The sequence below is a fragment of the Hypanus sabinus genome, chromosome 25 (genome assembly GCF_030144855.1).
Source record: "Hypanus sabinus isolate sHypSab1 chromosome 25, sHypSab1.hap1, whole genome shotgun sequence".
NCBI classification, from domain to species: Eukaryota; Metazoa; Chordata; class Chondrichthyes; order Myliobatiformes; family Dasyatidae; genus Hypanus; species Hypanus sabinus.
The window spans coordinates 28747955-28775177 of record NC_082730.1 but is presented as its reverse complement, the minus strand read 5'-3'; the positions used below and the strand labels follow the sequence as shown (position 1 = coordinate 28775177).

Below are 27223 nucleotides of genomic sequence, written 5' to 3'. Positions count from 1 at the left end.
GGGTTCTGACCCAATCAGAGGGAAGACTGGAGGCCACGTGATGTAGGTTTGAATATGGCCCCGCCCCTTCGCGGTGGTCATGTAAGATGGCATTTAGAAAGTAAACAGGAGTAAGGGGTTTGGCTGGAGTGGCATTGGGAGCTCAGCACCGTTTTCAAAGGAGCTTACACTACGTTATGTGAGTTTGTTTTGACTTTAATGCGCGATGAACAACTGTTTGTTGAGGGAAGGAGCGGTGGGACAGGAACGACAGAACTTACTGTAATGAAGCAACTTCAACATAATCAAATGCCTAGGAATTCCCCACATCCTCCATTCAATATGTTAAAAATGATCCCTAAGATGCTGCATTTAACTTTTACTGGAAGCATGTTATGTGGCATTGGCTATGTTCTGTTTGTGATCTCGAGTCCAATCACGTTCAATCTCTTATGCAGTTCGTTAGATCTTGCTAATGTTGAAAGTGCCGTGTAGCTGTAAGTTTCACTTAACTCGTGCTTATTCGTTGGAGCATTTGTGCTAATCACGGACTCGTGACCGTCTACCACTGCATACCGTGCATTGAAATGCACCAAGGAACAAATTAAATGCTTAAGTATTCTGTGGGGAGAGCAAAAGGGGCAAGGTCATCAATGCACGATGTTAACCTCTTGTTTCTGTCTTCGCTGAGTGTTTACAGGGTTTTAATAACGTGAGGTGGGCTAGTTAGAAAACGAATACTTGCAAATCCACACTTCTGATGCAGTCTTGCCATTTGTGCTGCTGGAAGCAAGTTATGCGAGAAATATCTATGTTCGTCATTAGTGGGTGCAAGTTTGAACATTCTTTCTGAAAAGAAGCTGTAGTGAAAAGGTTAAGTAGTTGAGGATCGTGTCTGACATCTGATGAATCTGAATTTGTGATGTTTAAGTCAGCCTTGTTTTAGTTACTTCAAGCAGGCTTTAATTATGCCATTGGCTAAGAACAGTTTTCACAATAGAATTTATTGTCAGACTACATACGTGTCGCCACATACAACCTTGAGGTTCCTTTTTCCTACAGGCATACTCAGCTACTATGGAATACTATAGAGCAGTAACTGTAAGCAGGATCAATGAACTGTCCATATGCAAATATAAATAAATAGCAATATATATTAACGAAGCATGAAATAACCAGTTGAAGAATCCTTAAAGTGAGATCAGTGGTTGTGGGAACACCAGACATAGAATGGGTGTAGTTGCAAACAAGTGAAAATCTGCAGATGCTGGAAATCCAGGCACAAAATGCTGGAGGAACTCAGCAGGCCAGGCAACATCTGTGGAAAAGAGTATGGTTGATGTTTCAAGCTGTGACCCTTCATGTAGATGTGGCCAGTGGCTGGGAGGACTTAACCCGTGTTGTACCTTTGTAGGACTCTACGCTCAAAGGCACCGGTGTTCCCATACCCGGGTGTAGTGCAGCCAGTACATATCTATAGGTTTGCCAATGTTTTTGATGATATGCTGGAACTCCAAGCTCCTCAGGAAGTAGAGTTGCTGTTGTGCCTTCTTTACAATTAAATTGGGTCCAGGATGGGTTCTCTGAGACAGTGACACACAGGAATTTAACGTTACTGAGCCTCTCCACCACTGATGCTTCGATGAGTACTGGCTCATGGATCTCTGGTTTCCCTCTCTTGAATTCTACAACTAGTTCCTCGGTTTTGCTGACATAGAGAACGGCATTGCTCCCAGGGGCCACCCATTTTAATTCCACATTCCCATTCTGACATGTCAGTCAATGGCCGCCTCTACTGTGAGGCCACACACAGGTTGGAGGAGCAAAATCTTATATTCTGTGTGGGTATCCCTCAACCTGATGGCATGAACATCGTTTTCTCCGAATTCCGGTAACGCGCCCACCCTCCCCTTCACCTTTCACCATTCCCACTTCCCTCCTACCTTATCTCCTTACCTGTCCATCACCCCCCACTGGTGCTCCCCCCCTTTTTACTTTCTTCCATGGACTTCTGTCCTCTATCAGATTACCCTTTCTCCAACCCTGTGTCTTTTTCACCAATCGACTACCCAGCTGGTTAGCTGGTTACTTCATCCTCCCCCCCCCCCCCCCCCCGGACTGATTTCACCTATTACATTGGGTTTCCTCCTCCCGTCCCCCATCTTACTCTGACTCCATCTTTTTTTCTCCAGTACTGATGAAGGGTCTCAGCCCAAAACTTTGACTGTAATCTTTTTCCATAGATGCTGGATGGCCTGTTGAGTTCCTCCAGCATTTTGTGTGTGTTGCTTGAGTAAGAGGTTGTTGTTGTGACACCGCTCAGCCAAATTTCCAATTTCCCTCCTGTATGCTGATTCATTACCACCTTTTGATATGGCTGACAACAGTGGTGTCATTAGCAAACATGAATATGGTGTTGGAGCTGTGTTTGGCCATATAGTCATAGGTGTAAAATGAGTAGAGCGGGGGCGTAGCAAACAGTGCTGCGGTGCCCCTGTGCTGATGGAGATATTTTTGCCAATTTGATCTGACTGGGGTCTGCAAGTGAGGAAATCCAGGATCCAACTACACAAGGGAGCTTTGAGGCCCAGGTCTTGGAGTTTACAGATTAGTTTTGAGGGTTTGATGGTATTAAATGCTGAGCTGTAATTGATAAAGTGTACCCTGATGTAATGCATCCTTGCTGTCCAGGTGTTCCAAGGTTGTGTGAGGAGCCAATGAGATGACATCTGCTGTGACCTGTTGCTTCAGTAGACAAACTAGAGCAACTCGGGAGCTGATATCTTTCAACACCAGCCTCTCAAAATGCTTAATCACTGGATGTAAGTGCCACTGGGCAATAGTCATTGAGGCAGGTTACCATACTCTTTTTGGGCACCCGTATGATTGACGCCTTCTTGAAGCAGGTGGGTACCACACACTGCCGAGGCGAGAGGTTGAAGATATCTGTGAACACACTAGCCTGTTGGTCAGCACAGGTCTTCAGTACGCAACCAGGTACTCTGTCCAGACCAGATGCTTTCCTTGGATTCACTCTTGAAGGCAGCCCTGCATGTCATCTTCAGATATTGAGACAAAAGGGTCATTGGAAGAAATGGGGGCGTGTGATGGTTCCTCCCTGTTCTGGTGATCAAAACAAGCATGGAAGGCATTGAGCTCATCTGGAGGCGAAGCTCTGCTGTCACCCATGTTGCTAGATTTAACTTGTATGTGGTTTTGGCATTCAAATCCTACCACAGCTGTTGAGCATCCCTCATTGATTCCAGTCTAGTCCAGAATCTCCACTTTCCCAGGAGATGGCTTTCCAGAGATCATACCTACACCTCTTGTAGCACTCTTGTATGGCCAAATGGTCCTACTTGCCAAAGTGGCTTCTCGGAAAGGAATGATAGGCATTCCTTATCACAGTGTAGCAGTGGTCTACTGCAGGGGTCACCAACCTTTTTTGCACTGCGGACTGGATTAATATTGAAAATATTCTTTGTGGACCGGTCAGTGGGGTGGGGGTGTTAATCACGACCAGAATATAGGTGATAAGTCATCTTTAAGTCACTTATAAATGGCTAATACACTCAATTTTGTTTCTAAAAGGGTTTATCTAACAAATTTAATATTAACACACACAGTGCCTATTTTCCTCGCATGAATATAGTCAATTATAACTCACTTCAGTCAATAGCATCACAACATTTTAAGTAAGGTTTGGATATTAAACACACAGTGCATATTTTCCTTGTATAAACATATAAAATCATTGCAACAAACCAATATCGCTGAATCAGTGGGAGCCCTGGTGCAACAAGACGGTCCCATTGTGGGCTGTTGGGAGACAGCAATACTTGAAGGGGGTTATTTATGTCCAGTCTATACAGCAATTTCGTTTTTGTGGCTCTCAGCACTTGCTTCTGTCCCACTTGCACACGTTTTATCGCTCAAAAATCTCAGCGGGTTTGTCTTTAAGTGCAGGGCGCTGAGACTCAAGGTGCCAAAGCAGTTTTGAGGGCAGTTTCATTAGACAGCCTCCCGCCCACCCGCCACCAGACACCTTGGCCAGGTGCGGCTGGTCATGGGTGGGGTGAGAGGACAAGGTAAGGGCCAGAGGTTCCCGTGCCGGGGCCGCGGCAGTCACAGTCTGGAAGAGAGCGACCGACTGATTGAGGAGTGCGACAGGGCACTCGCCCATCCCCTCGTAGGTAGGTAGCATATATCGGCCGACAAAAGCTTGGCTGGAGGGATGACTTTCGAAACTCTGCTACTTACGAAACACTGACCCCGAATTAGGTCGTATGCTAATATTTTAGCACCGGCTTCCCCACGGACATTCGGTGTGCTAAACAGGTTTAGAGGCAGTGCCCGTCTGTCTGCACTCCAGGCCCATAGCAACGGCACTTCTTGCTAGCCACACAAGAGGGCCAATTACCCAAGGCATTAGGGTATCACTGCGTTTAGGCAACTGATGAACTTGCGTGCGTAAAAGTTCAACAGTGGGCTTGACGGAATGAGGAAAGGTGTCGCTGACTCATATCGCTTCATACGTTCAAATCATATCGTTTCTCACGGCCCGGTAGCACATACTTTGCCACCCGGTGGTTGGGGACTGCTGGTCTACTGTGCTGGGATCTCTGGTGCACAGGTTACATGCTGGTGATAATTGGGCTGAGTTTTCTTCAGAAAGGCCTGGTTGAAGTCATTGACTATAATTTGAACTGTGTTGTGATGGGCTGTTTCTTGCCTGTAGATGACATTGTGCAGTTTCACGAGTGCTTGTTTATATTTGGCTGCTAGTGGTATATAAACTAAGGTCAGGATCACACAAGAACTTCCAAAGCAAATAGATTGGTCTGTATTTGAATGTTAGGTGTTCTTAGGAGAACAAGAGGTTGACTTAACCCCCATGTCCAAACATCAAAGAGAATTGACTAAAAAGTACATGCCCCCACCTATTTCCTTACCAGTTTCACAGTTCAATCCATTCTGAAAATCGTAAAACCTTCCAGTCTGACTGCTACGTCCAGCGTGTCTGCAGATAACCAAGTCTCCATGCAACAAACAACTGAGATCTGCCTTTGATGCAGCAGCCTTGCCCTGAGATCGTCAACCTTATTTTCCAGCGACTGCACATTCGTTAACAGGATGCTGTGTAAAAGAAGTCTCATTCCTTGGCGCTTCAGCTTGGCTTGAATTCCAGCTCTTCTTGCGTGTTTCTAGCCACGGCGTTGACCCTTAAAGGTGCCATGCTTAACTGCTCCACTGGGGCTTGTGAGTTCTGCTCTGCGTTCAATTGTCGATCGCGCGATCTGAAGATCATTAATGTAATTTCACAGTCTTGTTAGGAAATTTGCTTGCTGCACATTGCAGCAGAAGTAATTCAAAAGGAGGGTATTTAAGGGGAAACCTGGAACAATTTTCTGCAGCCTGCATAGAGTCAACAATGTATGCTGGCGCCATCTTCTCTCTCACTACATGCCTCAATGACCATTGTCAGTAGTACATTCATCCATTGTGATAAGGTGCTTTGAGAGGTTGATGATGAAACTCCTGCCTGAGAAGTGACTTGGATCTGTACAATTTGCCTACCAGAGTAATAGTTTTACAGCAGGTGTCATTTCATCAGGTCTTCACTCAATCCTGGGACACCTGACGAGCAAAGGTGCATGTATCCGGCTGCAACTCATTGAGTACAGTTTGCTATTCGATGCTCTCATCCCTTCAAAACTAAACAATAAGTTTCAAGTCCTGGGCCTCAATACCTCCTTGTGCAAATGGATCCTCTTTTCCTCACTTGCAGATCCCCAGTCACTTCAAAAACATCTCCACAGTCTCCACACCTCAAGGATGTGTACTTAAACCCTGCTGTACTTGCTTTATGTTTATGACTGTGAGGCTATGCACAGGTCCAATGGCATTTTTAACTTTGTTGCTATTGGCTGAATCAAAGCTGGTGATGAATCAACATATAGGAGGGAGATTGTAAATCTGCCTGAGTGGTGTCACGGCAATATCTCACTCAATGTCAGCGGGACCAAGTAGCTTATTGTTGTCTTTAGGAGGTCAAAACCTGAGGTCCTTGAGCTGATCCTCATCAGGGGATCAGAGGTGGAGAGGGTCAGCAACTTGGAGTTATCATGTCAAAGAATCTGTCCTGGGTCCAGTATGTAATTTCCAGTATGAAGAAAGTATGTCAGTGCCTCTGCTTAGACGTATGCAAAGATTCGTCATGACGTCTAAAACTTTGACAAACTTCTGTATGTATGCAGTGGAGAAGATACTGACTGGCTGCATCAGTCCGATATGGAAACACCAGTGTCTTTGAATGGAAAATCATACAAAAAGTAGCTGATACAGTCAAGACCTCCCAACCATTGAGCACATTCTTGTGGAGTGCTTTTGCAGGAAAGCAGCATCAATTATCAAGAAACCCCAACATCCAAGTCATGCTCTCTTCTTGCTTCTGCCATCAGGAGGAAGGTACAGGGGCCTCAGGACCACACCACCATTTTCAGGAACAATTATTATCCCTCTGCCATCAGGCTCTTGAACCAGAGGAGATAATTTCACTTGCCCCGTACTGAACTGTTCCAACATCCTCTGGATTCACTTTCAAGGACTCTTTAGCTCACGTTTGTTTGTTTTGCATTTGCATAGTTTAACCTTTACGTATTGGTTGTTTGTCCGTCTTGTTGGGTGTAGTTTTACATTGGTTCTATTGTGTTTCTTAAATTTACTGTGTATGCCTGCTAGAGAATGAATCTCAGAGTTGTATATGTGAAACACTCTGGTTCCATCGGCTGCGTAAGTCTAGGGAAGACGGTCTCCGGCCCCGCCAAATGTGTGAGATTGAGGCACGAGCCCACCCCCACAAAACACCCTCGTGATTCGTTACCCTGTTACAAATAAGTGCCACGAGATAACAAACAGTACACTGCATACAATTAAAAGATTTAGCTTTGTAATTAATTTGTCTAAGGGGTTAGTAAAGAGACAGGGACATCTCTTTCTCCCTTATTAGGGAGAGAGAGAGAGACCCTAACCCTAATACTGGGTGAACACGTGGTCTCTAGGTACTGCAAGTCCGTGTCTTTGCTGTTGCTTTTGCTGCACGCTTGAGTGCTCGGTGGTGGGTGCTGGTGCTCTTTTTGCCCGTGGGCGGAGGGGGGTATCTTTGCTTGCTGCCGCTTACGGGGAGGGAGGGGAGCTGGGGGGGGGTGGGACTTTGGAGTTCTAGCATTTAACTGTCATTCATTCTTTGGTGCACTCCTCTGTTTCCATGGATATTTGTGAAGAAAAAGCATTTCAGGATATATATTGTATTCATTTCTCTGACATTAATTGTACCTTTGAAGAAAGAACAAAAACAAGAAAAGGGCCCATTCTAATGAAACAGTTTAATATGCACAAGTTGAAGCTCATGGTTTCCCCTTCACCATTCCTCCTTCAATCTCACCCTGGGCTTGCATCGAATCATGGCCCCGCTCTGGGTTGAATGCTACGACCTCTTCTGTTTACCACTCCTTAATAAAAGCCCCAAGCCCAACCTTAGTGTCCCTCACCAGAGAAACCTCCCCTTAATCCAGCCATCCTAATTGGAAGGCACACAATTCTCCTATCTCTTATCTTCAACAGTAACCCAAACAAGCAGCTTGCACAGAGCAGCACAAAATGAAATACAGAACAGCATAGCAGTAAAAAAAAATGAACCAGGGTATTACATACATATTTTGATAATAAATTTACTTTGAATTTTAGTTTTTTACACTCACACCAGAAAGTTGCAGATTAACGTCCCATTTCACAGCCAGGCACACAAACGTTTGCTGATGCACCAGTGTAGCACAGAGTGATGTATTGTTGGACATGTCTTAAGTATGGAATGACAACTGACTCCTTAGGATGGATATAAAGAGTGGTACAATAATTTAAACAATAATTCAAGGAGTAATTTAAATGAGAGAAATGCATTGACATAATGTCACTGAAGAAGGATTGTATTACCATTGTCACTCCCTTTTATAAGCTTGCTTTTTGCGGGGGGTCAGTGCTCACAAATTCTGATATTACAGTACTTCAAAAGTTGTTCATTGGCTGTAAGCGCTTTACGATGGCCAGATAGCAAGAATGGTTGTGGGTTGTTTTCCTCTGATTGCACAGGATTTTCTACTGCCAAAACAGTTTATCTGAGTATATAGATATAGCCTTGACCTGGCCAATATTGCCTCAACTTTAATTTTTTTCAGCAATTCTGAGTTTCGCATTATCTAACTTGTTGGATCGTGTATTTGTGGATAAATCAGATAAAAGATGTCTGTTTGCAGTGATAGCAAATAAACTGAAGATCTGTTAAGCCACAATTGATATTCTTAAGATATTTATTTGTTGAAATACATAAAAATAATGCAGCATAAATTGCAAGTCGAATGAAATCTTAACTTCAAATAGAGATATACAGTTGCAACACTGAACTCTTGGTAGATTCAATGGATTTGGTGAGCACACTGCACATGGCCTTTTACATCTGAATTTAAATCTGAATCGAGTTGAATATAAAGAAAATACAAATTCTAGTAAATAGAAATATTTCATAGAGCTACAGTATATTTTTAAAATGTAAGTGTGTTTTGTGGGACCTTTTTCTCGGGGTGGGGAAGCATGTGACCCCCCCCCCCCATATTATGGATGACCTTGGGGTATTATGACTTTATTCAAGTTCTCCCATACATTTGTTCAACATAAATGCTTTGTGGTATTCATTAACAACTGGGTACAGTATAAATTCCATTAGTTTAATTAAAGGTAGTGTTAGGGTGAAAGTGTGATGAAATTAATTACAGGATGTGTATGCAGATTAATATGATATGGTTAACTATAGAAGATCAGCTTATTGACATTGTTGGAGATGGAGCCTTTTGTGTGCAGGAGACCTTGCACTATCATTTGTGAATTCATACGGTCAGGAATAAGGTACAGAAGACTGAAGGTGATTCAGGAATAATTTCTTCCCCTCTGCCAAACGATATTCCTAAATGGAATTGAACTCATTTACACTACCTCACTTTTTTAATATATTCTGTTTTTGCACTGTTTTAATCTATTCAACATATATATGCTAACAGTAATTGATTTTTCTTGATTATGTACTGCTGCCGCTCAGTTAACAAATTTCATGACACACGCTGGTGATAATAAACCTGATTCTGATATTACAGATTTATTAAATATGCTGTTGATTGCAATTTTGGAATAAGTATTGTAAGCTCTATAACTACTGAAAAATGATGCTGAAGAGGTAATAACGGGGAACAAAGAAGTGGTGGGCGAACTGAATAAGTACTTTATATCAGTCTTCATTATGGAACATACCACAGCGTGCCATAAATTTGAGTGTGTCAGAGCAGGCTATTACTAAGGAGCAGGTGCTTTGGAAAGTGAAAAGTCTAAAGGTAGGTAAGACACCTGGAGCAGATGAACTACACCCCAGAGTGTTGTAAGTGATAGCTGATGAGATTGTGGAGGCATTTGTAGTGATCTTTCAAGAATCAATAGAATGGTTCCAGAGGATTGAAAAATCACAAATGTCACTCCACTCTTTAAGAAAGGAGTGAGGCAAAAGATAGGAAATTATAGGCTGGTTAAACTGACTTCAGTGTCGAGGTCCATTATTTTAGGATGAGGTTTTGGGGTGCTTGGAGGCCAAAGTCAAATTGCTTTCCTTAGGAGGAAATCTTCCCTGACAAATCTGTTGAAAGTATTTGAGGAAATAATGGCCATTATAGGCGGTCATTATGGAGGGTCAGTGGATGTTGTCTACTTGCATTTTCAGAAGGTCTTTTACAAGCTGCTGTGCCTGAAGCTGCTAAACAGATAAGAACCTATGTCTTACAAGAAAGATACTAGCATGGGCAGAAGGAAAAGAGTGGGATTAAAGGAGGGTCTTTTATAGTAGCTGCCAGTCACTGGTCGTGTTCTGCAGGGGTTGGTGTTAGGCATGCTCCCTTCCACATTTTATATTAATGATCTGGATGATCAAATTGATGCCTTTCTGGCCAAGTCTGCGGATGGTGCAAAGATAGATAGAGGTGCAGGTAGAGTTGAAGTATGAAGTCTGCAGAAGGACTTGGACAAATTAGGAGACTGGGCAAAGAAGTGGCAGATGGGATACAGTGTGGGGAGGTGTATGGTCATTCCATTTTGGTAGAAGGAATAAAGGCAGACTATTTTATAAACAGGGAGTGAATTCAGAAATCAGAAGTGCAAAGGGATCTTGAGCAGGATCCTAGAAGTGAGCTTATAAGTTGATTCACTAGGAAGGAAGGCCAACAGAATGTCAGCATTCATTTTAAGACGTCTAGAATATAAAAGCAAGAATGTAATGCTGAGACTTTATAAGGCAGTGGTCAAACCACATTTGGACTGTTGTGCGCAGTCTTGGACCCTGTAGCTGAGAAAGGACATGCTGGCATTAGAAAGAGTCTGAAGGATGTTCACAGGAATGAAAGGGTTAATGTATGAAGATTGCTTGATGTTTCTGGGCTTGTACTTGCTGGAGTTTAGAAGAATTAGGGGAATCTCCTTGAAATCTACCAAAGGTTGAAAGGTCTAGATAGTGGACGTGGAGAGAATGCCCCTAATAGTGGGAGAAGCTAAAACCAAATGGCACAGTCTCAGAGTACGTGGATGTCACTTTGAAATTGAGATGAGGTATTTCTTTAGACATACGGTGATAAATCTGTAGAATTGCTACAGGCTGCTGGGAAAGCCAAGTCACTGGGTATATTTAAAGTGGAGCTTGATAGGTTTCTGATCTCTAATTGTGTCAAAATTTAAAGGGTGAAGGCAGGAGAATGGAATTGAGAGGGAAAATTAATCAACGATTGAATGTCTGAGCAGACTCAATGGGTCAAATGAGCTAATTGAACTTGTGTTTTTAAAGTCCGTTTTTTGCAGGTCTTGTTTGAGCTTCAATTAACTAACTAGATTTCTTTCTTTATCAGAGCTCTTTATTGAACTAACTGGAAACTCACTGACGACAGGAATGAATCTGCCAACTGATGGTAACCACATTTGTTTCCTCTCTTGTGTTGAACCATTTGACTTGCAGTCGTAACATCAGTTTCAATTCCAATCTGCGGTTCTGATTCCAATATAAAAACACTTTTATTTCCACGTCTGTTACATGAAATCCTCAATGTCGCTACATTAACTACTATTTACAAATTGCCTGTCTCCTGTCCTATACCTCTATTCTGCTAAACAATTGGTTTTCCATTGCTTCAAATTTAAAATTTTCATTCATGTGTTTAAATTCTTTATTCATCTTGGCCTTCTGCTTAAACCCTGTTCCTTTGATCTAAGTTTTGAATATTTGCTTATATTTCTTTGTTCATTTATTTCACACCACTGCACTCTGAGAACTTTATTGCCCTTGAAAGTACAATCTAAGTTATTACTTTATGTAACTTGGGGAAATGTGACGATGTAGACTTGGTCGATTGTTGTATTTTGTAGTTAAATTGTGAAAACGACATTATAGTTTTCTCATTTAATTTATTGAACAGTTTAGCACTGAGCCACCTGGTGCAGAAGTTGTAAACTGCTGCATAGCATCCTTAATGTGTTAATGTACTGAATGATGTCCTGGGTTTTGTCTGTGCGTTCTGTTTGGACTCTCCATGTATAGAAGCAAGCAGTACTGAGTTAGCGATCCGTCAATTAATGCATTTCAATTATTCTTCTTTTGTGTGGGATGACAGGCAATGTTACTGTGGTAAATACAGATTTGCAAACAATAAAGTATTTGATTATTTATGCATCTAATGCCATTTATTATTTAAAAGTTTGATGTGCTCTTGATACTAATGAATATATTCCAGTCTTAGTTACTTGATTAAGCTCTGCTTGATTTCTTTGTTTTCAAAAATAGCTATGCATTGGGAAACAAAATTACACAGTTCAAGCATAGAGTTTCACTAACCTTGGGTCTATAAGCAGTTTAAACTGTGATACTCAGATACTGTATGAATGTGCAGGAAACTGCACATTTCAAACAGGTGACTTCCACATTACAAAGAAAATTGACGGTATAGTATGCAGATGATACTAAGGTAGGTGGCGTTGTGGATAATGAAGTAGGTTTTCAAAGTTTGCAGAGAGATTTAGGCCAGTTAGAAGAGTGGGCTGAGCAATGGCAGATGGAGTTTAATACTGATAAGTGTAAGGTGCTATATTTTGGTAGGAATAATCCAAATAGGACATACATGGTAAATGGGCATTGAAGAATGCAGTAGAACAGAGTGTGATCTAGGAATAATGGATAGTTCCCTGAAGGTGGAATCTCATGTGGATAGGGTGGTGAAGAAAGCTTTTGGTATATTGGCCTTTATAAATCAGAGCATTGAGTATAGGAGTTGGGATGTAATGTTAAAATTGTACAAGGCATTTGTAAGGCCGAATTTTGAGTATTGTGTACAGTTCTGGTCACCGAATTATAGGAAAGATGTCAACAAAATAGAGAGAGCACAGAGGAGATTTACTAGAATGTTACCTGGGTTTCAGCACGTAAGTTACAGGGAAAGGTTGAACAAGTTAGGTCTTTATTCTTTGGAGTGTAGAAGATTGAGAGGTACTTAAAATTATGAGGGGGGTAGATAGAGTTGACGTGGATAGGCATTTTCCATTGAGAGTAGGGGAGATTCAAACAGGAGGATATGAATTGAGAGTTAAGGGGCAAAAGTTTAAGGGTAACATGAGGGGGAATTTCTTTACTCAAGAGAGTGGTAGCTGTGTGGAATGAGCTTCCAGTAGAAGTGGTAGAAGCAGGTTCGGTATTGTCATTTAAAGCAAAATTGGATAGGTATATGGACAGGAAAGGAATGGAGGGTTATGGGCTGAGTGCGGGTCAGTGGGATTAGGTGAGAGTAAGCGTTCAGCACAGACTAGAAGGGCCAAGATTACCTGTTTCCGTGCTGTAGTTGTTATATGGTTATGGTTGTTAATTGGAGTCCCACTACTGATTTAATAATGTAACCAATGTTACCACATTAGGAAATATAGGGAATTTTCTGTGTCAAGATGCAGATCACCAATAATTTGTATAATTTCTTTCATTTGATCTTTGTAGGCAATTTAGTATATAGTTATATTAACTATTTTTAATATGGAGTACTACAGAACTGGCCCTTCAGCCCATCTTGCCCAACCTAGTCCCATAGTCCTGCACCCGTATCATATTCCTCCAGGCCCCTCCCATCCATGTACCAATACAAACTTCTAAATGTTACAATCGGACTCGGTTCCTATCACCTGTACTGGCTGCTTGTTCCATACTATCACCACCCTCTGAGTGAAGTTCAAAGTAAGTTTTATTATCAAGGTATGTATATTACCATCTACAACGCTGAGATTAATTTTCTTGTGGGCATGCTCAACAAACCTATAGAATATTAATTATAACAGATCAATGAAGGACCTCTCAACTAGGACGTTCAGCTGGAGTGCACAAGACAGCGAACTGTGTAAATGCAAAAAAAAACACATAAATAAGCAATAAATATTGAAGATGAGATGACGAGTCCTTGAAATTGAGTCCATTGGTTGTGGGAATATTTTAATGATGGGGCAAGTGAAGTTATCCCCTTTTGTTCAAGAGCCTGATGGTTGAGGGGTAGTAACTGTTCCAACCTGGTGGTGCGCGTCCTGAGGCTCTTGTACCATTCTCCTGATGGCAACAGTGAGAAGAGAGCATGAGCTAGGTGTTGGTGGGGGTGGGGGGGTGTCCTCGATGATGGATACTGTCTTCCTGTCCCTGTGACAATGGTTTATGTACATGTGCTCAGTGGTTGGATGGGCTTTACCTGTGATGGACTGGGCCATATCCATTACTTTTTGTAGGATTTTCCATTCAGTGGCATTGGTGTTTACATATCAGGCTGTGGTGCAGCCTGTCAATAAGTGAAGAAGTTTCCTCTTTGATTTTACCCTTAAATATTTCACCTTTCAACCTTATGACCTGTACTTCTATTCTCAACAACTCAGGGGAAAATACCTACATACATTCAACCTACCGGTACTCTTCAAATTTTGGACTGCTTTATCAAATCTCCTTTCATTCTCCTACACTACAGTGAATTAAGTCCTAACCTATTCAGTCATCCCTATAACTTTGGTCCTCAAGTACTGGCAACATCCTCGTAAATTTTCTCTACACACTTTCAATCTTATTGATATTTTTTACTGTAAGTAGATGACCAGAACTGCACGGAATACTCTCAAATTCAGCTTCAACAATGTCTTGTACAAATTCAGCATAACATCCCAACTCTTGTACTTAATGAGCTGATTCATGAAGGCCATTGTACCAAATGCTTTCTTTATGACCTTATCTACCTGTGATGCCACTTTCAGGAATTGTTAACTCTATATTCTTGGATGCCTTCGTTCTATGGCACCCCTGTGCACTACCATTTATTGTGCATGTCTTACCTGGGTTTGTCCTCCCAAAGTGCAATACCTCACACTTGCCTACATAAAATTGCATCTGCTATTTTTGAGCCCTTTATCCAGCTTGTCCAGATCATGCTGCAAGTTTTGATAACCTTCCTAAATGTCATCTTCAGATTCGCTGATCCAGTTTACATTATCTTCTAAATTATTAATATAGATGTCAAACAACAATGGACATATCACTAATTCCTACAGTACACTAATAGTCACTGGCCTCTAGTCTGAAAGAGAACCATCCACTAGCACCCTCTGATCTCTCCTGCTGAGCCTGCATTGGATCCAGTTGCCCATTTCTTCCTGATTGCTGAGTAACTTGACCTTCTGGACCAGCTGCCCATGTAGGACTTTATCTGTGTGGACTTTAACAAAGCCTTGAACAATGTCCACCACCTTTCCTTTTTTTTTTTGGAAAAAAAACCTATTGGTTAGACATGACCCACCATGCACAAAGTTGTGTTGACTATCCCTAATCAGGCCCTGTATATGCAAGTACATATATCCTGTCTATTTGCAGATCTTTCAATAACTTACCCATGACTGATGTTGAGCTCACAGATCTATATTTTCCTGGCATTTTCTCAGAGCCCTACTTGAACGGTGTTGGTCATCCTCACCTCCCCCATGGCCAAGGATATTTAATCATCTGTGTCAGGGTCACTGCAATTTTTTACTGTTAGATCTTTTAAAAAATTACAATATGTGGGTTGTACTGGCAAGACCAGTTTTTATAACCCATCTCTAAATGCTCTTAAGTGGAGGTGCTGAGCTGCTACCTTGAGACGTTGCGTTTTTCTGGTGATGGTAGTCCCAAACTGTTGTTGGGAGGGGGGGGGGGAATTGTCAGGATTCAGATCTTGGGGTGCTGAAGCATCATCAACATAGTTCCAAATCAGAATAATGTGTTAATTGGGAAACCTACAGATGAGGGTGTTTGTGTATGGATTCCTTAAATTTGAGGGTTTTTTCCTTCGTCTAATGTTCTCACATTTGCCCTGATTTCCAAGCAAATTCTGAATCTCCTGTGGTATTATTTCAATTGGTTATTTTCTTTTACTGTTAGGTGTTGCTTTCATAACTGAAGAAACATTCGACTTTGGAATTAGTTTTCCAGCAGAAAGGTAAGGTGGCTTTGACAAGTAGATGTACCATAAGCAATTAATTATTAAATGGCAAGTATATTGTTGGTGCACTTTATTGGTTTGGGAGCAAACTTTTGCCTGAAGGTAGATCACTTTGTATTTGAATCAAACTAGATTTGCTGTGAAAATACTTCTTGCTTTAGTTACCATAGAAATTGTTCTCCTCCAGTCTTCTGTGCAGTGCACGTCTTTTTGTTTCAGTGGGTAGCTACACATTTACTCATAATTAGACGACAACTATTTCTAATTTACAAATTGGAAGAGCACACATGCATGTGAAAATGTGCGTTCAGTCATGATTTTTATTATGAAGAAAGAAGTCTTTCCATCATTATGCAGTTTCTGCAAGTCAAACATTTTCCCTGGGCATTGTGTCCTTTCCTGGAAACATTTTTGAATGGTGCTGTGGAAGGTCGACTTGCGTCACTGTCTTCCTCCTCCTGTATTTCCTTTCATTGAAAATGCAACTGTGATATAAAAGAAAAATTACCTTCTCTAGACAAATGGCTTGCAAGTGCCAGAATAGTAGAACCATGGGTATGTTAGTCATCTGCACCTCTGATCCAGAGGTAATAGTCACTTTCTAACACGGGTCACTATAACTAATCAAGGATGGGGGCAATGGGTATAAATTTTTGCTGCCTAGGCACATTAATTATAAACTACCTTAATGTTTATTTGATTATAAATAGAATAAGTATGTAAGAAACTACATCAGGTAGATCTGAAAATGTATAAAGGAAAATAGGGTTGCTAATTAATACATAGCAGGCTGGTGGTGTAGTGTCGTTTATGCCAGACTTGGGGTGAGTGGTCCTGGATTTTAATCCAACCGGCTCCTTGCACTTTCCATCCATGTTGGGTTGAGCATTGAGTTAATAATTCAGCCTTGCAAAACAGACAAAATACTAAAAAGAAACGGCTCACGCTGCCTGAGGTGTGGTAGAATATTATTATAATTATTACATATCTGTAGATTTACTACTTTCAGATTTTGCTCAATTTTTTCCACTTTTTATTTTGTTTGTTTTTTCATTTCCTTGCCTTGTTTTATTGGTAGTCATTCTTTTGTACATGTATAGACATCTCTTTCGTTTGAATTATTTTTAATTCATTAAGGAATTGGGTATTCGAATTTTGTTTCTGTGTGGGGATGAAGGATGTTTTCAGTTCCTGTTGAGGTAAATTGCTCAGGCTGATATGATTTGACCTATCATCAGTTATTTTTTGTTTTCTTTTTCTACAGCCAAGAATCATTACTTGAAAATGATGCTGAAGAAGCCTTTGGTCCAGTCAGGCGGTCTGAAAGGTGTCTTGCTGTGGGAGTTGATGTGAACAGTAATAATGGAAACCATCAGAAGATGAATGAAGGCGTGCTGAAGTGGAGTCCCCTAAGTGCAGAGAAGCTGGCAGAAATAGTGAAAGAAGCAAACAGGCTGGCAAATCAATTTGAAAAATGCGCTTTGAAGGAAAAGGAAAATGCCCGAAGGCAGGGGAAAGAGATCAGAAGCTGTGGTGACCGACCAAAATTAGAAAAAGACGCCAAAGCCAAAATCAGACTTTTGCAAGATGAAAGAACATGGAAAAAAAGCCCTCGAAGCCCAAGGAGAGATACTTACTTTGTGTTAGATAGCCCAAATAAAGCTCTTCTTCCTTCTGTGGATATTCAGGATACAAGTGAAAACTGTCTGGTCAGTGAGAGCACACAAGCACATCCTGATGAAGGACTACAAACCACTATCTGCAGACTTGAGTCACCCAGTGAGTCTGAACAAATGACCTCTGACAAACCCGTGAGAACAAAGGAAGGTAACCTATCTACAAACAGCAAGCAAGCTGCTGTTAAGAAGGTGCTATATTTCACTATTAGTTTTGAACAATACTTTTGATTGGACAGACTTGAGAATGCAATATTCTTATCAGTGGAACTGCTAAAGTAATAAGCCCTGTCAGATTTTTCACCTGTCTTGCAATGAGAAATGTTGTTTGCACATAATTTACTTAATCATAAGAGCAGATTGGCTATTCCTCACTAAATGCTTGTATTAATGTAACACTGTGCTTTGCTACACTGATTGTAAAGAGCATAGCGTAGTCCTTTTCTGTCTTCATTAATGAGATAAACAAATTAATCTTTTATTTTTGCAGCAGTCAGAACTTCCCAGGCCATCAGGCTTAAAGCTTCCTTCTGCTTTTAATAGAAAAGGGAATGTGCATTCATTATCTTCATCAAAGCCCTATGAGTTTCCTAAAAAGGATTTGCCTTTGCTTTCAACAGGAAACTTAAAACAATCTAGAGGTAAAGCCACTTTAGTACTTCTTGCATTTCATCTTCTGATGCTTAAGAAGTAGTTGAACTTTGATTAGCAAAGTAAATGTCATTATCAAAATAAATAAATTATATATGTGTGTAAATATATACTATGTATGTCACCATGTACAATCCTGAGATTCATTTTCCTGTGGGCATACTCAGCAAATTTATAGACTAGAACTATAACAGGATCAATGAAAGATGAACCAGAGTGCAAAAGATGACAAACTGTGTGAATGCAAATATTAATAAATCTTATTAAGTAATGAGAACATGAGATAACAAGATAAAGAGTCCTTAAAGTGAGATCATTGGTTGTGGAAGTATTTCAATGATGGGTGAGTGAGTGTAGTTATAATTTTAGAACATAGTACATACAGCACAGTACAGGCCCTTCAGCCCACAATGTTGTGTCGACCCTTAAACCCTGCCTCCCATATACCTGTCTAGTAGTCTCTTAAATCTCACTAGTGTATCTGCCTCCACCATTGACTCAGGCAGTGCATTCCACGCACCAACCACTCTCTGAGTAAAAACAAAACCTTCCTCTAATATCCCCCTGGAACTTCCCTCCCCTTACCTTAAAGCCATGTCCTCTTGTATTGAGCAGTGGTGCCCTGGGGAAGTGGTGCTGGCTGTCCACTCTGTCTATTCCTCTTAATATCTTGTATTGTGTTGGCACGTGGCCTAGTGGATAAGGTATTGGTCTAGTGATCTGAAGGTCACTGGTTCGAGCCTCAGCTGAGGCAGCGTGTGAACAGCAAGAGGCAGCAAGGCACTTAACAACACATTGTCCTAATGCCCTTCCCTTGGACAATATCGGTGGCATGGAGAGGGGAAGGCTTGCGGCTTGGGCAACTGCTGGTCTCCCATTCAACCCTGCCCAGGCCTGTGCCCTGGAAACCTTCCAAGGCACAAATCCATGGTCTCACAAGTCTACTGGATGCCGACTGCATCTATCATGTCTCCTCTCATCCTCCTCTCCAGAGAGTAAAGCCTTAGCTCCCTTAATCTCTGAATTTTGTTCAAGAGCCTGATGGTTGTGGGTTAGTAACTGTTCTTGAACTTGCTGGTGAGAGTCCTGAGGCTCTGTACAGTGAGAAAAGAGCATGGACTGTGTGGTGGGGATCCCTAATGCTTTCCTACTACATTGGTGCATGTAGGTGGAAGGAATTTACCCATCATGTACTGGGCCAAATGCACTACCTTTCGTAGGATTTTCCATTGAAAAGCTGCTTCTACATCCTCAGGATCATATCAGCATCTTGGTTTTTAATTTCACCATGAAGCATTGTGTTTTCAATCATATTGGTGAATCTTCATTCATTATTTCTATTGAATTGTATTTTCCTGACTCTTGCATACATACACTTAGTGCTGTGAAAGTAAATAAAATTGTTGTTAATGCAGGTTGTCTGTCTAGGAGAATGGGGGGGTAAAAATGTCTTTTTTTAATTTTGAACAGGTGTGTCACTGAATAACCCAGTAGACCTCTCTAGAGATTCTGGGAGAAGTACTGTCTTACACAGCAAACAAAATAAAGGAAAGCCACCAGTAACGTTTGAGAGGAAGATGTTGTCAACTCCTTTTAAACCCACCACTGCCACAAATATTAAACAGCTTCCAAATACCAATCGAGCTGCTAGCACAGAGGGCAGTAATCGGAAACAAGTGTCAAGCAGACCAATTCCTCCTGTTTCTTCCAGTCGTTTACGGCCTGGATCAACCTTATCTGCTCGTGCTGGGATCAAAGTCGAAAGAGGCACTTCAGAGGGTCTCAAGGTGAAAGGATCAGAAAAACAATTCCAAGCTACAGGTAAGGATTTGAATAATTTCACCACATAACAATTCTGATGTGGAGTTAGGTTGTCACTTGGGAATACAAATGTTTGAGATCTTTGTTTAGTTAAGTTTAGCAGCTACAGGGAAATACAGTTTCACGATATCTGTATGAAATCTGGTAAAATTTAAAACTCTAAAATGGTATATATATCATCTTAGATAATCTGTTTCCATGATTCAATGTAGTAAAAAGAAAAACCTGGGATTTTTTCTGATTTAGATAATTCAACTCTGGTTTTTTTTTTGTTGTTTCTTTCAGTTACTTCCAAGCATCTGAATTTAAGTACAGCAGATAAAACAGTCCAAAATAGGTCTCAGCCCAGGAAAGTGACTTCAAGTAATATAAAAAGGTAATGGTGCCTTGACTGGATGAAGCTTGTAATCCAGTAGTTTAATTATGGGTAGTGTTATGGTGATTATTCAATGAAATGAAAGAATTGTGGCAGAAAATATGAAAAGAGATAAAAAAAAATAGGTTATTATAGGAAACACACACACACACCATGCTGGAGGAACTCAGCAGGCCAGGCAGCATCTAGGAAGAGAGTACAGTCGACGTTTTGGGCTGAAACCCTTCAGCAGGACTGGAGAACAAAAGCTGAGTAGTAGATTTAAAGGTGCCCCTACGACCATTCTGAAAGGACTGTTTTGGGCCCTGGGGAGGTGACACTTTTGGAGTCGTATACTGTGTTCAGTACTTCCAGTGTGGCCTGTATATCAGTGAGACCCAAAGTAAATTGGGAGAGTGCTTCGCCGAGCACCTACGCTCCATCCGCCTGAAACGGTGGGATCTCCCGGAGGCCATCTAAATTCCACTTCCTATTCTCATTCCAATCTATCCATGGCCTCCACTGCCGAGATGAGGCCACACTTTGGTTGGAGGAACAACGCCTTGTATTCCGTTTGGGTAGCCTCCAACCTGATGGCATGAACATTGAATTCTCAAACTTCTGGTAATGTCCCCAACCGCCCCTCTCGCTCACCATTTCCCATCCCCTTTTCCCCTTATCTCCTTGCTCGCCCATAGCCTCCCTCTGATGCTCTTCCCGCCCCCCCCCCCAACTTTCTTTCTTCCATGGCTCTGTCTCTTTTACCAATTTACTTCCCAGCTCTTTACTTCACCTCCTCCCCCATCAGGTTTCCCCTATCACCTTGTTTCTCTCTCCCCTCCCTTCACCTTTTAAATCTACTCCTCAATTTTCTTTCCTCTAGTCTTGCTGAACTATGATTCCTCTAAGCTGTGCGCACACACGTTTTACAACCAGCGCACAAAGGAGATTAGTTACCTAAAATAATGTAGTAATTAATAATTATGCTTATTGAAAATAATCTTTTAGCGAAATGTTTCTGTTAACTAGTTAGTCGGTTTTTCAAATACCACAATGTACATCTCTAATTTACGTCACCTCCCCTTTCCTGTTCCGGTTTGTACAGCTGCATCACAGCAGCAACCATCTTTGGCGGACAGTGTTCATATCGTAAACTTCACATTTGGCAATGAACAAGTTAATGCCTTGTGTCTAAAATATTATGATTTTCTAGCTGAAAATACTGTAATATAGTTCGACAGTTTAATGATTTCAAATTTTCAGTGCAAGAAAAGATTAAATCCAAACTGATTTCAAACTTTGTAGCCTAATGAATCAACTCAAAAACAAGCTGAGAAACCGTTTAGGTGAATGTCATTTGGATATGTTAATAAGAATTAAAAGTTATCAATTGGATGTAAATTCTATTAGTCTAGATCATAGGTGTCAAATTCAAGACCCGTGGGCCATATCCGGCCCGGCATACAATTATATCCAGCCCGCGAGATCATTTTAGATAGATTATTATTATTAATTATTACTATTATTTTATTATTATCTATTATTTTTAATATTAATGGCCCGGCGATATGAAGCCTATGATTGTGTTAATACCAATCATAAGAATAATGCTTGCTCAGCAGTCTTCTTCATAAGAAACAGAATTTGTGAAGTGAAACACTTTGTAGTTATAGCAGAGACTGAGACACATGAGAGCAGGCTGAAAAAACGGAGGCAATGAAAGCTGCGTTTGCACGCGCCCGACTGATCTGGCCCGCATGAAGCTGCATTTTGCCCAATCCGGCCCATGACCTAAAATGACACCCCTGGTCTAGATAGTTTACAAAGAATACGTAAATGCCAAAGATGAGAGAGAAAAAAATAACTGACTTAAATATGTTATTTTGTTGTTATTCTGTGCAGTATTATGTCAAATGTTTTGTAAACCTACATAAACTGTGCCATGTGTGCATTCAGTGTGCACATACAGTGGCATGCACAAGTTTGGGCACCCCTGGTCAAAATTTCTGTTACTGTGATAAGCTAAGCGAGTAAAAGATGAACTGATTTCCAAAAGGCATAAAGTTAAATATGACACATTTCTTTAATATTTTAAGCAAGAAAATGTCTTTTTTTCCCCCCTCGTCTACAGTTTCAAAATAACAAAAAAGGAAAAGGGCCTGAAGCAAAAATTTGGGCATCCTGCATGGTCAGTATTTAGTAATACCCCCTTTGGTAATTATCACAGTTGTAGGCAGCTAAGAGTCTTTCAATTCTTGTTTGGGGGATTTTCACCCATTCTTCCTTGCAAAAGTCTTCTAGTTCTGTGAGATTCTTGGGTCGTTTTGCCTGCACTGCTCTTTTGAGGTCTATCCACAGATTATCAATGATGGGGGGGTTCGTGGGACTGTGAGGGCCATGGCAAAACCTTCAGCATGTGCCTCTTGAGGTAGTCCATTGTGGGTTTTGAAGTGCTTGTAGGGTCATAATCCTGTTGTAGAAGCCATCCTCTTTTCATCTTCAGCTTTTTTACAGAAGGTGTGATGTTTGCTTCCAGAATTTGCTGGTATTTAATTGAATTCATTCTTCCCTCTACCAGTAAATTTTCCCCGTGCCACTGGCTGCAACACAAGCTCAAAGCATGATCGATCCACCCCCGTGCTTAACAGGTGTTCTTTTCATGAAATTCTGCACCCTTTTTTCTCCAAACATACATTTGCTCATTGCAGCCAAAACGTTCTATTTTAATTTCATCAGTCCACAGGGACGTTTCCAAAATGCATCAGGCTTGTTTAGATGTTCCTTTGAGCCTTTTGAATAGAACGGGGAACATTTACTGGTAGAGGGAAGAGTGAATTCAATTAAATACCAGCAAATTCTGGAAGCAAAAACAAATTGTCTGTAAAAATACCAAAAAGCCGAAGATGAAAAGAGGATGGCTTCTACAACAGGATAATGATCCTAAACACACCTCAAAATCCAAAATGGATTACCTCAAGAGGTGCAAGCTGAAGGATTTGCCATGGCCCTCGCAGTCCCCTGACCTAAACATCATCGAGAATCTGTGGATAGACCTCAAAAGAGCAGTGCATGCAAGACAACTCAAGAATCTCACAGAACTGAAGACTTTTGCAAGGAAGAATGGGTGAAAATCCCCCAAACAAGAATTGAAAGACTCTTAGCTGCCTACAGAAAGCATTTACAAGCTGTGATACTTGCCAAAGGGGGTATTACTAAGTACTGCCATGCAGGATGCCCAAACTTTTGCTTCGGGCCCTTTTCCTTGTAAGAAAAGTGTCATCTTTAACTTTATACCTTTTGGATATCATTTCATCTTTTACTCGTTTAGCTATTCACAGTCACAGAAATTTTGACTTTTGTGTACTTTTGTCACAGGAAAAAAATCTGCACAAAAGAGTTTTGTGCTGCCTGACCTGCTGAGTTCCTCCAGCATTTTGTGTGTGTTGCTCAGATTTCCAGCGTCTGTAGATTTCCTCTTGTTTACTATAGGAAACAATTGGTTCTTGCAGAGAGATCAGTATACAGGTGATTCTGAAAAACTGAAGCCTTGCATAATCTGAGGATTTCCTGTGCTAAGTCAGACAAATGGAAGAAATGCATTCTCCAGAATTGCTCTAAGAAATTTGCCATCAATTTGCCTTTTTTATTAGTTCATAATTTCAGTCAGTACCATGTAGTGTTTTTCCTTTCAACTGATATAGGAAGAAATAATCTAAATACTGAACAAGTGCCCAGCCAATAAAATTCACTTGAACATGGGCCTAGAAATTGGACTGAGTTGCAATGATTTGGGAGTTGTAGCATTTTATCTATTGTTTGGGATTGTGCTTGCAGAATGACTAAGCACATCTAGTGATTAATCCTTGTACAGATCCTTTGATATCTTTTTCCATTTAACACTCTTTATGGACAAGAAATTGAATTGTGTCCCTTTTTAGAACAATCATTTAAAAGCATTTTTTCCAATGCTGTGGTGGGAGGTACTTTTATCTTGTGTCCAGGCTAGCCTCAGAACAATTTTCACTCCCAAAAAATTTAAGCTCTTCCCCCTAACTCAGACAGTTCCCACCACTTCACTATTGCTGCTCTTCATGCTGAACTCCAGCTCCAAAACTATGCTGTATTTTTTGAGTTATACCTGAGTCCTGAGATCTTTGGTGCTATCCACTATTACAGTGATGATCTCATGACTTTATGATTGTAGGATCATTGTTTCTTAGCTTGTTCCCGTAACAATTATTCTGTCTAGTCCACAAAGTAAAACATTACCTCTGGTGAATGAGAACACAATATTAATTTGCATGGCATTCGTTGGGACAGGTGAATATTGCAGAATGATTCAAAATATTGCTTAGTTCTGTCAGTGCAATATTTCATAATAAACTAACAACATATACTGTTGTGAAATGTTAATCATTTGACTTGCACCCTTTTTAGCAATGTTTTTTCTATTGATCCTCCATTTGAAAGCTTTAAAAGAAATGTAAGTTATTGTCCTAAGGAATATATTGGAATATTAAAGATCTTGCCAAAACTGATTTAAATCTAATCATTTGCCTGTTGAAGAAAGGGTGGATTGTAAGTGTTTAAGGGGGTCGGTTGAGTTTTGTCCTATTGCCTGTAATTTCCTCTACTGTATAAATTGATGCTAATAAAAATGGGTTGATGGATAAGATTGGGATAATAGTTGAACTAAAAATGTGGAAAGACTCTTTACTCACTGAATCTTAACAATCTCAAGACATTTTATGCATATTAGGAGCAAGAGTATGTATAGGCAAGGAAAGGATAGGTCCACTCAAGGTCAGATGAGGATGTGGTGCCTTGGAGAACATTAAGTTGGATAACTTCCCAGGGCTGATAAAATCTATGCTATGATACTAAGGGTGGAGCTGTTTAAGGTCTTGACAGTGAATCTCTTTAGCCACAACTATTTTAAACTGTTTCTTACTGTAATATTTATTCATGTAATAAAGCTATTAGTTTTTATATTTGATTAATTAAAATAATCAAACTGCCTAGATCTGGTTCATTGTGCAGTTCAGAAAATATTCACAAACCTATTTAAATGTGTAAAATTACTACATCAATACTACTTCACACTAAGCAAAGTATTACCCTTTTCAATATAAATAGAATATCTTGTCATACATATTTGCTTTTGCAGATGAATCCTTTTGAGGCTCATTGACTACAAAAGCAGCAGAGAAAAGTTTGCTTGGAAGGTGCAGAGACATGTTTCCTCCCTCTGAAGGAAAAAAACATACAAGGAAAATAGAAAATGCATACTCATCATCAGCTTAAAATGTAAAAGATCCAGTAATTAATTTTTTTCTTAAGTAAGTAAATGATGACAACATGCCCATTCAGTCTGGTTCCCAATTTGAAAAGCAATTCAATTGGCTTTTCTCTCCGTTATTTATGCAATAATTTTGACTCCAGTTGTGTTTCCATGTTGAAATGACATGGTTTGGATCAGAATGTTATTGAATTCCATTACATTTTAAAAGGAAAAAATTAACATTTTTACAAATAGCTTGTGAACATTTTAAGCTAAGTACTGTCTCATAATTGTTTTTTTGTATTTTATTTTTCTTTCAAATTTGCCTATTTTGTAAGCTAGTGTTAAATCAGTATTTAGTAGCTGTTCTAAATCCTATGAACTCATGGGAAGTATTTCTTTATATTCTTTAGAGAGTCATGTATTTCAAGTAATTTGACAGCCAGAGGTGAAAAGTTGTAATCAATTCAACTAAACTCCATTTCAAGCATCTCTTAACTCCTTTAATATCCTCTGCTGCAGTGAGAACATCCCTGGATTCTCCAGCCTATTAATCCTTGGTGATATCATAAGGCATAGGAGCAGAATTAGGCCATTTGGTGCAGAGAGGCTGCTTTGCTATTTCTTCATGGCTAATCTATTTCCCTGTCAATGTCATTCTCCTGCCTTCTCGCTTTAACCTTTCACACACTGACTGATAAAGAACTTATCAACCTCTGCCTTAAATACACCCAGTGTCCCGGCCTCCACAGTTGCCTGTACACGAATTCCACAGATTCACCACTCCGGCTAAAGAAATTCCGCATCTCCATTCTAAATGGACATACCCCTATTCTGAGGCTGTACCCTCTGGTCCTAGACTCCCCCACCATTGGAACCATTTTCTCCACATTCACTCTGTCTAGGCCTTTTGACACCCAATATTTTTCAGTGAGATTACCCCCAACCCCTCATCCCCATTCTTGGAAGGGCCCAGAGTCACCAATTGCTGCTTGTATTCTAGTAAATCTGTACTCTCCTAAAAGCTCAAATTTCTTTGAATCTTATGCTCAAAATCAGTCTAAAACAGATACCTTGAGGGTTATGTACTGTAAATAAAGCTGAAAGAACTGACTTATTTGGATATTATAATTTCCTGAGATATGCATCATCTTTTAAGATAAATGTATTGCCTCTTTGAAAACACATGTACAAATTTTAACCTCAAACTTCTCTAAACAAATCATTCTCTATTTTCAGTGTACACTGATATGATATAAAATATTGAACACTAAATTTCACACAAAAAGCTGTGAAATTTCACACTAAAATTAAATTTTGGGAATGCTTTTAATTCGTGCATCTACCCCTTCCTGTTTATGAAGTGTTCTATATAATCAAACAATATTAGGTATTATGATAAAAAGAAATTAAGGTTCTGGATTAACACATTCCATTATAAAAAGTTGAACTGAAGTCATTGTTGAAGTTTGTGAACTTACCAGAAAATCCTGACCATGGCACCTTAATCTCAGTTGCTTCCCTAGAATTCTTCAGAGTGGCAAACTGATTCCTTCCTAGTATTTCCTCGGTGACTTAATTTCACTCTCTAAGCTCATGCCAATTATTTCATTAACTTTTTTTTTACTGGGAAATGTTATGTATTTTAAGGGGAAAAATTAAGATACTCTTTTGAACAATATGTTAGTGGTTCTTGTAAATTCAGATATGATTCTGTTAAAGCATGTATTTTTAAACACTATATTTACTATTACGTATATCTTTAATCAATAAAAGCATTTTGTAACAAGTAGTTGTAGTCATTTTATAAATAGGGGAAGTCAAATTGTCATGCAATTTCAGT

The 27223-nt window shown here is 40.2% G+C and overlaps 1 protein-coding gene across 4 annotated transcripts; it reads left to right on the top strand.

The window, feature by feature from the left end:
- Positions 1-48: 48 nt before the first annotated feature.
- On the top strand, positions 49-27178 carry LOC132381134 (proline/serine-rich coiled-coil protein 1-like). Of its 4 annotated transcripts, XM_059950400.1 has the most exons (9): positions 70-178; positions 2671-2801; positions 10968-11027; positions 15536-15593; positions 16861-17464; positions 17763-17913; positions 19394-19744; positions 20030-20120; positions 25267-27177. In XM_059950400.1, the coding sequence occupies exons 3-9, from the start codon at positions 11009-11011 to the stop codon at positions 25268-25270; spliced, it is 1278 nt and encodes a 425-aa protein (XP_059806383.1). In that variant the 5' UTR covers positions 70-178; positions 2671-2801; positions 10968-11008; the 3' UTR covers positions 25271-27177. The 4 variants fall into 4 exon arrangements, with proteins under 4 accessions (XP_059806384.1, XP_059806382.1, XP_059806385.1 ...); XM_059950401.1 differs by lacking the exon at positions 2671-2801 and having other exon boundaries at positions 49-178; positions 17766-17913; positions 25267-27178; XM_059950399.1 differs by lacking the exon at positions 2671-2801 and having other exon boundaries at positions 49-178.
- The last annotated feature ends 45 nt before the right edge of the window (positions 27179-27223 follow it).